The 16,141-nt window shown below is 33.9% G+C and overlaps 1 protein-coding gene across 1 annotated transcript in view; it reads right to left on the reverse strand.

Moving 5' to 3' along the window:
* Window positions 1-650: 650 nt before the first annotated feature.
* LOC136040147 (E3 ubiquitin-protein ligase SHPRH-like) overlaps window positions 651-16,141 on the reverse strand; it is a 98,319-nt gene continuing 82,828 nt past the window's right edge. The window contains exons 16-19 of the mRNA XM_065724264.1: window positions 14,738-15,016; window positions 12,390-12,494; window positions 6,135-6,292; window positions 651-4,421 (exon numbers count right to left, since the gene is read on the reverse strand). Coding sequence (XP_065580336.1) covers window positions 4,250-4,421; window positions 6,135-6,292; window positions 12,390-12,494; window positions 14,738-15,016 — 714 coding nt within the window. The 3' untranslated portion in view covers window positions 651-4,249. The remainder of the gene's footprint in view (window positions 4,422-6,134; window positions 6,293-12,389; window positions 12,495-14,737; window positions 15,017-16,141) is intronic.

Genomic DNA, 16,141 nt, shown 5'->3' on the forward strand with positions numbered 1-16,141 from the left:
TCCCCCAGGGATTGTGAGGGAGTAAGTCATCCCCAAAGACATAGTTATTATGGTTTTCGACTATGCTGAACAAAATGACTATCTCAAAATTTTGATCCGTTGACTTTGGGAAAAAAATGAGCATGGGAGGGGGCCTAGATGCCCTCCAATTTTTTTGGTCACTTAAAAAGGGCACTAGAACTTTTCATTTCCGTTAGAATGAGCCCTCTTGCGAAATTCTAGGACCAATTGGTCGATACGATGACCCCTGGGGAAAAGAAAAAAAAAAAACAAACAAATAAACACGCACCCGTGATTTGTCTTCTGGCAAAAAATACAAAATTCCACATTTTTGTAGATAGGAGCTTGAAACTTCTACAGTAGGGTTCTCTGATACGCTGAATCTGATGGTGTCATTTTCGCTAAGATCCTACAACTTTTAGGGGGTGTTTCCCCCTATTTTCCTAAATAAGGCAAATTTTCTCAGGCTCGTAACTTTTGATGGGTAAGACTAAACTTGATGAAACTTATATATTTAAAATCAGAATTAAAATGCGATTCTTTTGATGTAGCTATTGATATCAAAATTCAATTTTTTAGAGTTTTGGTTACTATTGAGCCGGGTCGCTCCTTACTACAGTTCGTTACCACGAACTGTTTGATAACTTATTTTGCCATATTAAAACCAAGAAATTTAAAAATCAGTTCTTAAAAACGGAGTGTAAGCATAGCCGCGTCGATAAATAAAAAAAAATCATTTTAAACTGAATGTACAAATTGGATTATCTTTGTAGTTTTTTCTTCAACTTCAATTTCTTAATAGATACCAGATTATACAGATAAAGTCATTACGATACACAAACAGTTAATCAGCTATACCAATAATTTGACTTGAAAAAAAAAGAACGCCGATACCATTAGGTCCACAAGTGGTATGGGAGTAAAAAAAAAGAAAGATCCTCCATAGCCATCGTTGGCACATTGTCCGCCGAATCGATGTTACAATTGCTGGGTCTTTCTTACAGGGGACGAGTAGCAAGCCTGTCACACTGGCGGAGGCTGGAATCAAACCTTAGGCCCTGTATTTCCAAGCAAAGCATCAATCTACTGTGCTGCCACAGGGTAATGAGAGTAAAGGGGAAATGAAAAAAGCTTAGACCGGCTGATTCAAGTGGGTGAATGAAAAAGGACGTAGATCTCGCAAAAACCAATGTTTCTCTGTAGTATATTACATATTAATATGTTCGTGGTCTTTTGAAACTTTTTACCTTTTGAGCGTGAAAGCAGTTTTTTGAATTCTCGGTTTGTTCATTCAGATTATTAAGATTTTTTTTTAATTTTGGCTTTCATTACTAGTTGGTATTCAAGATTTGTCTTTTCCTTTGTTTTATTTATTTTTTTTAGATTTTCTCTCGTACTGAAGACGCCGAAGACGAATTCTTTGCCGAAATATTTGCTTTTTTCTCTAGGTTTTATTCCCTGGCTAGAATTATATCCTTTACTTTCACGTCATAGATGGTTTCCGCTATTAACAAGCCACTGTAGACTTAGAACTTACTCTTTGTCCCAAATAGGGCAGAAAGATCACCAGACCAAAACTAAAAGATAGCTATTCAATTTGAAGTGTCAAAAAGCTTTATATATTTATTTATTTGTTTCCGAGGGCACATTCCCATTCAGTAGTACACTGTATTATAAATCAATCTTATAAGCAGGCTACAATCTACTTTTTATAAAAGAAATCCTAACGGACAAAAATTAAATCTGTAAAACAAGCCTTTATTTCACAAAAAGTTAAAAGACCGATAGAAAGCCTAAATAACACAAACTTCCCTGCAGTATAAGGGTGCTACTGTCTTTGCTAAGTTTGCTAATTACAAGTAAGCTTGCTAACTTGTTCTTTACTGAAACAATATTCGAATGTAGAAAATGTCTCCAGTTGGGAATAGCAAATGTTTGACTTATCTATTGTCTTTCACGCCATTTGACCAAAAATTAACCCCTGCTCCATTTACTGAAAACCACTAAAACTAGGTATTATAGATAATACACCTACAATTTCAGGAATTCATCCACGGGGCACTGTAATAAAAAAGAATGCGATTGGACATATGTATTGTTATTATTTTCATGCCACAGCCACGAAGCTTTAAAAAGAAGAGTGGATCGGGAGACCCCCTCACATAAAAGGCAACTTTATGTTCGTTTTAAGTCTCTTTCCCACAAGAAAAATCTTTTATGTTAATTCTAACCGTTATAATTACAAACCATGGTTTATAAAACATTTAAAGCAAGCAAAAGCTGGGGCTGATTGAAAAATTACAGCCTTCAAATTACAGCAGGGTAGGACTCCCTGAAGCAAGGCCAGAATGCACAGATCTCGTAATAAGCTAGATTAAGACATGCCTGAAAAGTTCCAGTACGATTGACAAGTTGTCATAGAACTTAGAAATCCATTCAGCTTGATTTACAACCTACCTCCTATCTATGGAAGACGGTAGATAGGAACAATATACGACCTTCACATAGACTAGGGGTTAGGTGGAGAATTCTACCCTAAACTGTGCCGAAAGGACTCCTTAAAAATATCTGGGAAACTTAGGCACAGAAACCTACCTTTCACCTGTATCAGAAAACCTGCCAGAATAAGTCCTCAGATAAACACCCTCAAAATTTTAACTATCTAAGAAAACCGAAAATAAAAAATGGAACGTCCAAGTGAATGTTGATCCAAGAGGAGGATGGCAATAAACCCATAGACCATCCCAGTCAGGGCCTTGAAAGTATAAAATAAAATTAGAACCATCTGTATATTCTTCTACAAGGTTTCTTTCGATGTTTGTGATTGTTGTGGTAAATGACAAGTCAATTTTTGCCTCATAATCTTAGACATAAATTAAATGAACGCCAGTAGTATTTAGGGAACTGTACAATCGTACTGCATAAAAAAAATTATTTCAGATCTATCCAATATGAAATCAAATATCCAAACTTATCAAGAGAGAAAAATAATACTTCTATAATACGTTTAAAGTACACAAAAAGACATAAAAAAAAACAACAACTAAAAATGATCAAAAGAAAACTCGACTACGCTAAATGTTTAATTGAAAAGTACACATCAAGAAAAAAAGAAAATCTCAAGACAATACTGGTGTAAAAAAAAAAAAAAAAAAAAAAAAAAAATCATTACAAATATGAGAAAATGACTGCGTTTTCGTTTTTTTTCTAGCAAACTGATAAATTTACCAAAGCCTATTTTGGCAAAACGGGGAGGGGGATATTTTTTTTTCAAAACAGCGAAAAACAGGCAAATAATGTGACTAACGGAAATAACTCTAACCACATCATTACAGGACAAAAATTCAACAAGCCGTAGAGGTTAACCAAAAAATTCAAAAGATAGTCTCAGTGTGTTGGATGGCTACTAGAAACCAGATACTAAAACAAGCAGGATCCAAGATTTTGAGCAGCAAAACCCTACTTAAAACGAAAAGCCAAAGTTGAATCCATTCTTTCTGCAAAATCCTTGACAGATGCATAAAGCATTCGTCTAAATCATCCACAATCAAAACAGCTTATTCGTGTGAAAAAAAAAACAAAAAAACAGTTAAATAAATCCTGGAAACGGCGGGTTAATCGACTTGAAGCTTTCGAAGTGTTCCTTTGGTCATGGGGCTTAGATATTAATGATGAAAGAAGGTTGAATGGATGAGGCCAAGAGGGGTCGGGGTATAGTACTTTATCTCCTCTGGAGTAAAGATTCCTGTAAAAGTTAGCGTATAGCTACGACAATGTCGGCAAAGTAAGGCTACTAAGCAGCATGTGGCTCAGGCACAAATATTCATTAGCTGGCGCAATAGTCACATCAATGGCACCATCTATTTGTCGACTGCAGGATGCACAGCAATGGGGGGGGGGGTGTATTCGTGCCTTTGTAAAAGCCTGCTTACTATTAGCTATGAAGAGTATTTTCACTATCCTTGAATTTTCGGGAAGTTTCCTAAATTTTTAGGTTTAGCATAATTTGTTGGATGGTGCAATTTTAAAATTATTCGTATAAGCCAAAAGCCAATGCTAGCGGAGGAGGGCGGGTGGCAGCTGGCTTTTTGCTCAACAAAGAGTCGACAAAGACAGCTGTTTGTCATTCAACTAGGAAGCCTTTCTGCCTATTTAGCTAGCAAAGAGCCTTTTTGTCTTTTTTTGTCTGCTTTATGTCACCTTCCTACGGAGATTACAAACAGATGATTGGAAAAAGGGGTTAATATAATTATTGAGGTTGTTGGTGTTGAATTTTAAATAGTTGATAAAGGTTCCTAATCGTTACTGGGTTTTCATTAGAGTTTGTGTTGGTACGTGCAGTAGCCAAATGACTGCTTAACATTTGGTGCATTTGCTCTTCAATAGTTTTCTTCACAAGGAGACGATGAACAACAGTCTCTCTAAAATAAAGAAGAAAAAACAAAAATTAGCCAATAGAATGAAATAAATAGAATGAATAAACCATATAGAATGAAACAAATCGGTGCAAGATATAGAATTAGAGACAAAAAAGGAGGTTACTTTGAAACAAAAACAAGGGTACTCTACCTAATCCAAATTCTAAAGGTGCCTATGTGCCAGAAGTAAGCTTTACAGTAAACGGAAAACAGAAGAAAAACTTTGAGGTCAAGTATTTAACAACAGACATTGATGACCAACTGTTTGACCAACACTATCTATTAAGATGTCCGCTCAGAATGGTAAAAAAGGTCTGACCCATCGATCAAGCATATCCTGTTTAGGGGACTAGGATGTTAGTCTTTGTAGGAAAAAAAAATTACAACATTGCACAACAACAACATTACAAAACGTATGAATTACCACGATTAATTTTGTTCGCCTTAATTCATTAGGCAAAATGTGGCACCTTTAAAAGTAAAAGAGTTATAGCCATCAGCTCATACTTAACACAATCCATGGATTGATCCAATTCGTTTTCCCATATTTCATTTGCTTCTCAAGACACCTTGAAGTTTCCCGTTTTGACAAAAGCAACGCTTTAAACATCGAAAATTAATTGTGACTGTATCTCATAGGCCTAAAAACCCTGTTTGCACAAACAAGCGGTGGTTTTGTCTTGATCTGTTGAAAATTAATCAATACCCGCAAGAAACAGAAGAAGAAAGAGTCATATAAAACATATCCAAGATATAGGAGAGAATAATTGTACAATAAATACAAATATCCATAAGTATACAGATTTACATAAAGCTTTATACATTCAACCACCTGATGTTGGAAGGTGTCAAAGGAATGACAGCTCAGCGCCTAATAGCTTAGCTCTCTGTCGGCTTTATTTAAATATTATTATTTTTGTTTATTTTGCGTGTTAAATAAACATTTTGAATCTTGAATCTAGGTTCACTAGCACGAGATGGGTGACAAAAAAACAAATTTGAAATGCAGTTATTACTGCATAACAAATATCCTTAATATCAGGAACTCCGAACACAGCTTCAGCAATAGATAAGACATTTCATAGAAACCAGAATACTTAACTAAAAGATATGCCTAAACAGAAATATTTTTATTGTTTTAACTATTTAAGAAGCAAATTAAAGTATAATTGGCTGGATACAGCCAACTGACTCGCAACACAAAATACTATTTTAAATAAAAAACAAGGTATCGTAAATAGGAATAATACAATTCAATACTGTCTAATGGTCTATAATAGGATATTATATATCTGAAACATTTCCCTCACCCCCACCCCCACCCCGTCAAGGAAAAAAGCTTCATAGTAGTGGTATCTGAAGTCCTGTAAAATATATGAAGAACTAACAAAAAAGCTTGGCGAGCTATTTATCTGAAAAAAAAGCTGAAACCGGTAAATGGCTGGTGCCTAATGAAAACGACAAAATTCGAAAGTAAAATGACTTTGTTACCTGATTAGAATAGTAGCTGGATTTTCAATGAATAAGGAGGCAGGTTGCTTAAACATTCTATTAGGACAGATAAAGCCCTCACAATGGTCCACTATGACAAAAAAGAAAGGCTAGAGAGGGCAATTAAGAGCAGAAAAGGAAAACCAAAGAGTAAGACATAGCAATATTATGCGTGTTTTCAATTGTAAATATTCAACGAGGAAGTAGAGCAATAGACTTCATTACCTAGTTTGTCCAATTCGATGGACACGTCCGATTGCTTGCAATTCACTACCTGGATTCAGGATGGGTTCAAAGAGGAACACATGGTTTGCTTCTATCAAATTAAGTCCATTTGCACCAGAATGTACAGGAAGTAAGAGTGCTTTAAGTTCTGGATCATGCTAAGAAAGAAAACAACAATGTATTTACATAAATATTACAAATTAAAGAACTGTAAAAAACAAGACACAGAAGGCGAAAAAGAAACCACACCAGGGTAAAGGTAAGTTTCCAAAAATAAGCTCCATACCCTCAACACCAAAACGAAACTTTCCACGATTTGTCTCTTCAATCTTTGTTCAACCGGTATTAGTGTATCTAGAATGAGATAGCTGGATGTAATACAGACAACGTTATTATCCTGCCATTTTACAACCAAAATATTGTTGGCTGCATCAAACCGATAATCAGTTGCTCCTTGTTTCTCCTTCTTAAAATCCTTGATGGAGAGGAGAGAGGGATTGATTTCTACCTTGAAAAGTACAGGAAGCAACAAATATATTTTTTTATAATCTCGATTTCAAAATAGACTAAAAAGAGGAAATTAGTTTTTTACTCGACAATCTATAAATATAAGTGAAAGGAGCACGAAACGGATTGGACTTTTCATAACATAGATTTCGAAATGACTAAAAAAATGAAAAAAGTCAGTGAGTTGAGGAAAACGAGTTAAGAAGATCAAACTCGACAATCTACAAATATAAGTAAAAGGAGCACGAAACGGATTGGACTTTTCATAACATAGATATCAACTTGATCTAAGTGATAAATGTATAAATGAAAAAAGTCAGTGAGTTGAGGAAAACGAGTTAAAAAGATCAAACTCAGTAGAGCCCAATCCTTTTTGCGCCCCCTCGTTTTCACCTATTTTCATAGCTTCTCGAGACAAAAATATATATTTGTTACTTCCGACGTTTTAGTTTTCTCTAAGACTAAACAGTCTTAAGTTTTCCCTAAGACTGTCCGTCTTTAGTTTTCCCTAAGACAAAAATTTGCCTTGTTTAAGATTCGAGCCTAAGTTACCGCGGCCGCAGACGAGTGTTCTTACTGGTGCGCTATCAAGTCTTCCATAATTACGTTTATTTTTGAATTTTTGTTGTGACCAGTCACCCGTTAATGTTATTTTGTTTATACGAGGGAGGGTATACAAGAGGGGGGATTTTGATGTTGTATTATTTTGCTATCATTGGGAGTGTATATACTAATAAGATTCGAAAGTAATTGGACATTTGAAAGTGGTCGAAAAATGACTCAAAATTGAACAAATTTATATGATATAAGCGCAAACAAGTTGGTGAGTGGAGTAAACAAGTTTAAAAAAAAAATAAAAAAAAATATATATAGAAACTTCAAGAGAATAATATTTCATTTTACTTTTAAAGAAATAAGATAAGATAAGATAATATTTATTTTCAAAAGACTATCACAAGCTCTATTGAGCCGAATTCGCTTTATGTCAGTAAAAGCTAAGAAAAAAAATTCAAAACAATACATTAAGTCAAACACTTAAAATTAAAAGGAATTAAAAAAGCAAAATCATCAAAGATAAAGGGCAAATGAGTAAACTTAACAATTAAATTACAAAAACATTGCAGCAAATCAAAAAAGAATAAAAACGGCAATAGAGGAAAAGGGGAATTTGGCAAGTACATAATCACGAATTATTATTAAGGTGTTCCAGAATAAAGGGTATAAAACTTTTACGAAACCTTTCTGTAACAGCATGGATCGGAGAGTAAGTTGGGATTGCTAAGGAGGCTGACCGGGGGAGTCGGAGTCTAATGGGATTGTGAAAATCAGGGAGTAAGTCCTCAGTACGGGGATTGGAAATGACTGATTTAGCGAAAAGCAGGCAAATTTTTTCCCTCCTTTCTTTTAAGGTGGTAATGCGTGCAGCTTTAAGGAGGAAGGACTATGGAATTTTGTCTTATTTGTAAATGATCCTGAGCGAACGCTTTTGGACCGACTCGATTTTGTCACTAAGTTCATTTGAAAGTTGCGAATGCAAGACCGGACATACATATTCCAATAATGGCCTGATGAAGGATAAGTAAACACGGAGGGAATATATCTTAGGACAATTAAATTTGTTTAGCAGCTTAAAAATGGATAGTGAAACATTTACTTGTTTAACAATGTTGGAAACATGTGTGTCACACTTAAGATCATTAGAAATTGTGACACCAAGAAGCTTAACATGTTTCACTAGCATTTCGCTTGGGATTGGGTTGCAAAAAGCAGGAGTAGATTTCAAGAAGTTGATCGTCATTATCTGTGATTTAGTGGGATTTACTGTCATATTTAGATTCTTAGATTCATCAGAACATTGGGTTAGGATTTCAACGGGGTCACTTTTAATATTCCTATGACATACTTCAAGGATCGACAAGTCATCCACATATTTCCATCTTTGGGGGAATTCCTTGCCAATTTCGTTAATCATGACAAGAAATAATATTGGTCCCAATAAGGTTCCTTGAGGTATTCCACAGTACCTAGGGAGGGGGTTAGGGAAGGTATTTTTGTATTTTACAACTTGTGATCTGTCTGAAAGGAACAATATAACAATATTTACTAAAAGTGGTTCAATTTCAAAGTTATCATGTAGTAAACGAATTAGGATAGTGTGGTCAACTAAGTCAAACACTTTTTGGAAATCTACTAAAACTAGGTTTAGCCAAACATTTGGTTTCTCTAGTTCACTTAGGATCGTGTGAATCAAGTGTACAAGGTAATGGGTGGTGGAGGTTTTTCTTTAAATTACCAAACTGTCGGATGTCAATGCGTGGTATAATTTTAATTTTAAGCCAGTCACAAAGGAACCCTTCGTAAAGCTTAGAAAAAACTGGAGTGAGTGCAATAGGACCTATGTTGGTTATAGTCAGACTGGAAGATTTCTTTGGGATGGGTGTTATAAAACCTAGTTTCCAGCAACTTGGGAATTTACCAGATTTTGTAATTTGGTTAAAAATATCAGATAAAGGTCCAGCAATTGTGTCTGAAAAGGCTTTAATCAAGTCAATTGGGATGTCTAATGGGCAAGTACTTGATTTTTTTAGCTTTCGGATTTTATTTATAACATCAGAGGGAGAAATTTGGGGGAAAGAGGCGGAGGGAGGAATAGTTTGACCTGAGCCAGTGAAAGGGGGGAGACTTTGTACTATGGACGCAAGATGCAGGTTCAAATCGTTGGCTATCTTGTAAGGGGGCTCAGGGAGATGAAAATTAACTTCAACAGGGTTTTTTCCGCAAATCTCTTTAATTTTCCTGTACCATTGTTTGGGTTTGTTAGAATACAGATCCTTAACCTTACTATTGTAATACTCAGAAGCTGCCTTTCTCAATTTTCTCTTCAGGAACTTTCTTAGATCATTAGCCAGTGTGATATGTCCTTGCTTGAACAAATTGATTTTTTTTCTTATTAGTTTTTTAAAAGTCGCAGTAATGTAAGGTTTATCGGTAGAGCATATTTTAATTTTTTCACCGGAAAATGGGCTTCATAATTACTCCTCAATAAATTTTGGAGGGAAAAAGCCTTGAAGTCGACATCATTTGTTTGGTGCACAGGGGACCAATTTTCACTAGTGATCCAATAGCCAAAATTGTAGAGTCCTGAGTCAATTAGAGGTCTTAAGATGGTTTCAGTAATAGTAAAGGAATGTTTAACTGTAGCTAGTGGAGATAGGATAGGCATAAGTGGTAACTACCTCCGAGAGGGGGAAGAATGGTGACGGGTCTGTAGAAATTTGACATATTGGTGCATATTTTAAATAGCCTTTAAAGGATATAAATTTACTTTTAATTAAAAAAAAATTATATTTACTTTTAAAGAAAACGAAGAAAATAGAGACAGAATGTGTCCATTAGAATGGGAATGCTCTTAAAAAAATAAGAAGAATTACTCCGAATTTTGTGCTTTCTTTACAAAGCAGCAAGAACATTTCAAAAAGTGTGATGTTTGTTTAGATGCGTTTGTTCTAAGTTAATTTTAAAATATCATCTTTGCTTTTTTCTTTAAAATTTAGTTTTTTTTCTAATAATGGCTGCACGGAAGTAATTTTAGGGTGCTGATTTATTTTAAGTTGTTTTTTTTAAGAAAATATATCTTATATGATTTTTTCTTAAGGTCTTGGGCCCATAAAACGAGTATAAATGTAACCAGCTTATTCATCAACGTAAACGAAAATTTATTTATTTAGATAACTCTACTAATATCTGCATGAACAACCAAGGTTATCTTCGTTGGAAACTTAACAAATTAAGCCGCATGTTACACTACTATTTACCACTAAAAATACTGGATAACATAGTTCATTCTGCCCTGTTCTTTTATTTACTTAATACCTTTACACTTAATCTTTTATTTACTTAATACTCAATACCTTAATACATTTTTTTACCATATTATGGTAAAAAAAAAATATATGGGCCTTTAACCCAGAACAGTCTAGACACAGATACTGACTTTAGAGGCTCCGGGGCTGGAGCCATTCCATGTTACTGACTAAATTAAGAACGAAGAGCATCAACTCAAAGGTACCAAAGGGGGTTACCACAAAAATATCCTTCTTCGTCTGTTATAAGGCTTCAACAGCATAACTTAATTAGATTTACGACTTCCAGTGCCAGCTGGCGCATAAAATAACAACGGTGCCTCTCTACGATAACCTACACAGTGCTCCAGACCAAAGATCCTGCATTGACGAAATGAACAGCATACCATCTATCTTCAGGTATCAGCCTAGCGATGCCTCTTTACGTCCAAACCCTCCAATACGAGGATGGACCCAGCACCACACATTGTGAGGGAGTCAACCTTTGCCCATGGGCATCATGTGATCCCAGTAGCGCCATTGACTACTACAGTCAAAAATGACTGTTTCGTTTTCTCACGAATCAAAGCGCTCGTAATCTTGTCATACTCCAAGAAAGCGTCTAACACAGTTATTCTCAAGCCCTAGAATTCGCTTTTCGAGCTTCTTAGTTAAAGCCAAAGATTTATATCCGTAGCCTACTTTATTACTGAGATGACGTTCTTATTGAACATCCAGAGTTTCAATTTCATATAGTAAGCTATATTATTCCACGCGTTTCTAATTTTTTAGAAGCGCTTCCTGCACAAGCAATACGTGAAAATTTCGCTTTCGAGGCTCCCTTCAGCCTCGACGTGACTCACAAGGTATTTAAATTCTTTCGTCTACTCAAGCACCTCAGTCCCGCCTCGAAGTGGGGGGGGGGGGAATTTGTTTATATTATTCCCCACGATTTTTGTTTTCAGTGTACTAATTGTTATTCTGGCTAGATCTATTTTATTTTGGAGCTCATTGATTTTCTTCTGTAATTCCTCTTGTAAATAAGGCAAGAGAGCAATGTCGTCAACAAATCACGGTCACACAGAGTTCGGCTCTGGTCCAGTCGGATTCCACCTGTGAAGTTGTACATTCAAAGGATATAGTCTATAAGGATGGCAAAAAGCACTGGGGAAAGAATACATCCTTGGTGAACACCAGACTTTACACTAAAAAAAATTAGTAAGATCAGTCTGTACGGCACATCTTCTTCATCGAACAATGCAATACTATTACACAGAATCTTGTCAGAGAATCCATAATACTACCAGATTTTCCATAGGATTAACAGGTCCAAAGCCACGCTGCTCATCTCTTAGTATTGTGTTGATTTTTGACTGAATCCGGTTAAGTAGAACTAGACAGAGGACTTTACTCCTTAAAGATGATAGTTTAATGCCAATTATACAACCATCAACTATCACCCCGCATATTATACCAGTCATCAGTTCTAAATTTCTTGGAACAGCTTGGCAATAACCCCTGTTTGTTCCAATCAGGAGGAATGCTCTCTATTTCAAATATCTAGTAGAGCCTTTCATGAAGTACTTAGGCTCCATATTTTAAGAGTTCAGGGTAGAGATACACTAGAATGGAACTAAACAAGAAACAAAAATTTTTAAAAATATTTGGATTTGTCACACATATTTAAAAAAATAAAAAGCTTTGTTTTTTTGTTATGAATCTTACCAGAAATGAATCATTGGGTCCTCCAGCCACCACCAGAAAAACTAGAATCTGGCAGCAATGCTTCATGCGTTTTCCTTTGTCTATATTGTACTTCGATCTTTTCTTTTACTTGACTTTCGACAAATCAACAATCAAATAAAGAGCAATTTAGACTTTTCAATTTAGAATACACTTTTCTTACCTTAAATCTATGAAGATTTTCTTGGAATTTGCTTGAAGTAAGAAAACAATGGCTTATCCCATTCATTTCAAGGGCATTACTGATTATTGTTAGATTTGCGTCCCACTAAAAAAAAACACACTAATAAAGAAGACACAACATAAAACTACGCTAAAAATATACAACAAAAATGAAACAAGTACATACAATAATAAGGTGACTGACTGTATTAAGAAACTGTAACATAAAAGTGTTTTATTTTATATTTTCGTTGTGCTTATAAGCAATACCATAAAAATGTATCGTTCTTTCCGCTTCCTTTGATGTAATATTGAGCTTTCTTACTTTGAATGTCAGCATTTCATCCTATTGCATAGTTTTGGTCCTAGTTTTTGTTCGTTTCATCTCAACGAAACATCTTGCCTGATTTTTGGATGACTCATTGTATATAAACAATTATCACAGGAGTAGATAGAGAATCTACAAAAACATAACCCAATTTTCAGACCATAGGGTTTCACCACAAAAATAATCATTTAGTTCATAAGCTTCATGCCTCTCTGTTTCCTTTGTTTAAAATTTATGATTAGCGTTTTTGTTCAATAAAGTCAAGTTCAGGTCAATACAAGAGACAGCAGCCTAAGGTTATATCTTATATTTCTGGTATTTGGTTTTAATTCTTATAATTTTTGGCTTTTATTGAATTTTATTTGTCTTTTAATTTTTTGATTTTTTCATTGGTTTTTTGTTTTATTCTCATTAACTATCCACGCCTGTTTTGTTGGTTTTTTCTTCAGCATTTTCCTTGAATATACTATAATGTTCGCGCAGAATAAGAGAGGCGGTTGTCGTCTCGAAATATTTGCTTTGTGTGTTTTCTCAGCATTCATGTTTGGCCTTAAAAAAAAACCATTTTGATCTTTTTCTTTCTTTATATTAAATCAGAATGTTTTCCTGGTAGTTGGAAAGAACAATCTACGAACATGTTAGTTGAGAGGCCAAAAGGCTGAACTCTGATGATTCTGATGACAAAAAAGTTCAGTCTCTTGTAAACAGATTCGATGTTTTTTGGACGATAAAAGTGACTTTTTACGGGCGACCTCAACAGGAAACAAAGTCAATGTAAAAGTTCCGCAGCTCTTGGTTGATAAACGGCAAGAGCTTGTTATTCTTAATGACTACCCTTACCCGTTAAATTCTCTAAATTTTTATAACTTTTAATTTTCGTGTACCTTTTCTTTCAGTAGCGTCAATTTACATAAATTTAAAGGTGGGATGTAGTCTTCAATATCTATGGGGGTTGTCGTTTCCATTTTTGTTCAATATAAATGCCAAAAAAGGCATTTTTCCAAGCAAAATCCAAAAAAGATATTTTTAGTATCTAGAGTATTTTTAATAGGTATTTTTCAGTATCAGTATCTCTTTGAATTTTCATTATTTTAAGTTTAACAAGGATGAACTTTAATTTTCAACCATTTAACCTTAGAAGAATTAAAGGAAAGAAGAATTTTTGGTTAGTATAGACTTGGGCCTACACATAAATTCTGTCTGGAGGATGGGACCTAAAGCTAAGAATTCACACTGACGAGGGACAGTTTACTTACTCTTTGATTTTCACTTGATGTTTTACTAACTTGTCGAAAAAATACCATTCATACAAATGCTTACTTAAAAGAAGCCAATTCAGAGGTTTTAACACACTCTTTTGCCAAGAATCAGTCTTTAAAACTAGGAAAACACTAGTATTTACAATTATTTTAGTAATACAGGTTCTCTGGGAAAAAAGGAGTCAAACCCCTTTCTCTTGTACATGTCACTGGATATATCATCAATTCTAGAAAATACCGGGCTAAAAATATTATATCCAGGCAAAAATTTAGTACAGTTTCATGCAAAATATTCACTAAAATTTATTTCTTTCCCTATGATTACGATTCATATTTCATGGGATATAGTGCCACCTCCATGTTCTATTGTTATTAAGAAACCACGTTTTAAAGTTTGTTTTTTCTTTTTATACCTTTTTTTACTCTTCTCCTTTTCTCTTCTGTTTTCCATTAGAGGTTTTTGCAACCTCGAGCCCTTTTATCAGTTTTGCTTTCAGTGACTCTTTCGATAATCTTTTGACTATATGATTAGTTAATTTTCTTTCTGGTCTTCCCAGTTTTTTCACTTTCTTCTTTTTCCCACTCCTTCTTTTTCCACTTTCTTACCCCAGAGTTTCTGACATTATCAATAATTTACTTTAATTTAATATTGTTACGATTTTGCCCCCTCTATTTTAGACCCAGTCCCTGTATTTTTAAAGCTATTACAGGTAAAAATTCGCTTAAACTTTGAATTTCTTTATATGCAATGAGAACACTCACTGTTGAAAATATTAGTGACTTCGAATCTGGTTCTTCTTCTTTCAAAATAAGCATCTCTCGAACCAGAGCATCCACTTTTGTAGAGTGTGAACCTTTTACTTCAACTTGCAAGCTTTTATCCCCTTCATCTGCTCCAGTATACACATAGGATACGTCCTCAAATAAACAAACTTGACGACAATAAGGGCAAGTAATAGATACTCCAGAGGCAGGTAACCTCTGCTTCAATGCCCGTATGCATTCCATACAGTAACTATGACCGCAAATTAATACTGACCACTGAAAAAAGGGTGGAAATTCTATTTAAGGAATAGAAGGTTAAAATGGACAGTCAACTATAAATAAAAAGAACAAAATAGCTTACTTGATGATAATATATCGCTCAGAAATACGTTTTAGGACATCAACTGGTACAAAACGGAAGAAGAAAATGTAAAACAATTTTAAACAAGCAAAATATTGTACTCATGGATGCTCTTAATAACAAAAAAAAAAAAAAAAAAAAAAAAAAAAAAAAAAAAAAAAAAAAAAAAAAAAAAAAAAAAAAAAAAAAAAAAAAAATAAGGCATGAAACTCGATATAACTTTAGAAGTATGAACAAAAAAAAATTCTCTAGCAAAGAATCGTTTATACTGGTTCATTAATATTAATCTGAATTACTTATACTGTATACAAACGTTCTTTTGTGTTTTTTCCCAGAGATAACTATTTACAAACATATTTTGAATTCATATATATATATATATATATATATATATATATATATATATATATATATATATATATATATATATATATATATATATATATATATATATATATATATATATATATATATATATATATATATATATATATATATATATATATATATATATATATGTATATATAGAAAGTATCTAATATGCTTTCTCCTGTTAGGTTGCATTCAAAAAGAGAACAAAAATGGCTAATGTGCTTATGCAGGGAGCTTTGAAACTAGAGTTGTCAACGAAAATGTTCAAATAAGCGAGTTTATCAAAGAATAGGTTTTCAGGGACCATATAAATTCAGAAAATCATTACACCAAGTACACTTAATTAGAAACAATTTCGGAGGTAGAAAAAAATCAGGAATATAGGCTATCTATGATTTTGTAAAAAAAAAAATGTTAAATGTTCAATATTCATAAGAAATTTAGCGATGAAAAATCATCTGTAACACAAACTGTAATAAAATAATAGAATATAAACAATTTAAATCCATATTAATTTTCTATCTTGGATTGCTTTACATTATTGTGAAATTAAGAGTAACTTTGATGCTTTAGCTGTTTTCTTCACGAATCGAAAAATGAGACTACAAATTAACTAATTTGTAGTTCTTCCTCAATATATTAAATAAAAAAAAAGTCTTTCTACTGAA

The sequence above is a fragment of the Artemia franciscana genome, chromosome 2 (assembly GCF_032884065.1).
Source record: "Artemia franciscana chromosome 2, ASM3288406v1, whole genome shotgun sequence".
Taxonomy (NCBI): Eukaryota; Metazoa; Arthropoda; class Branchiopoda; order Anostraca; family Artemiidae; genus Artemia; species Artemia franciscana.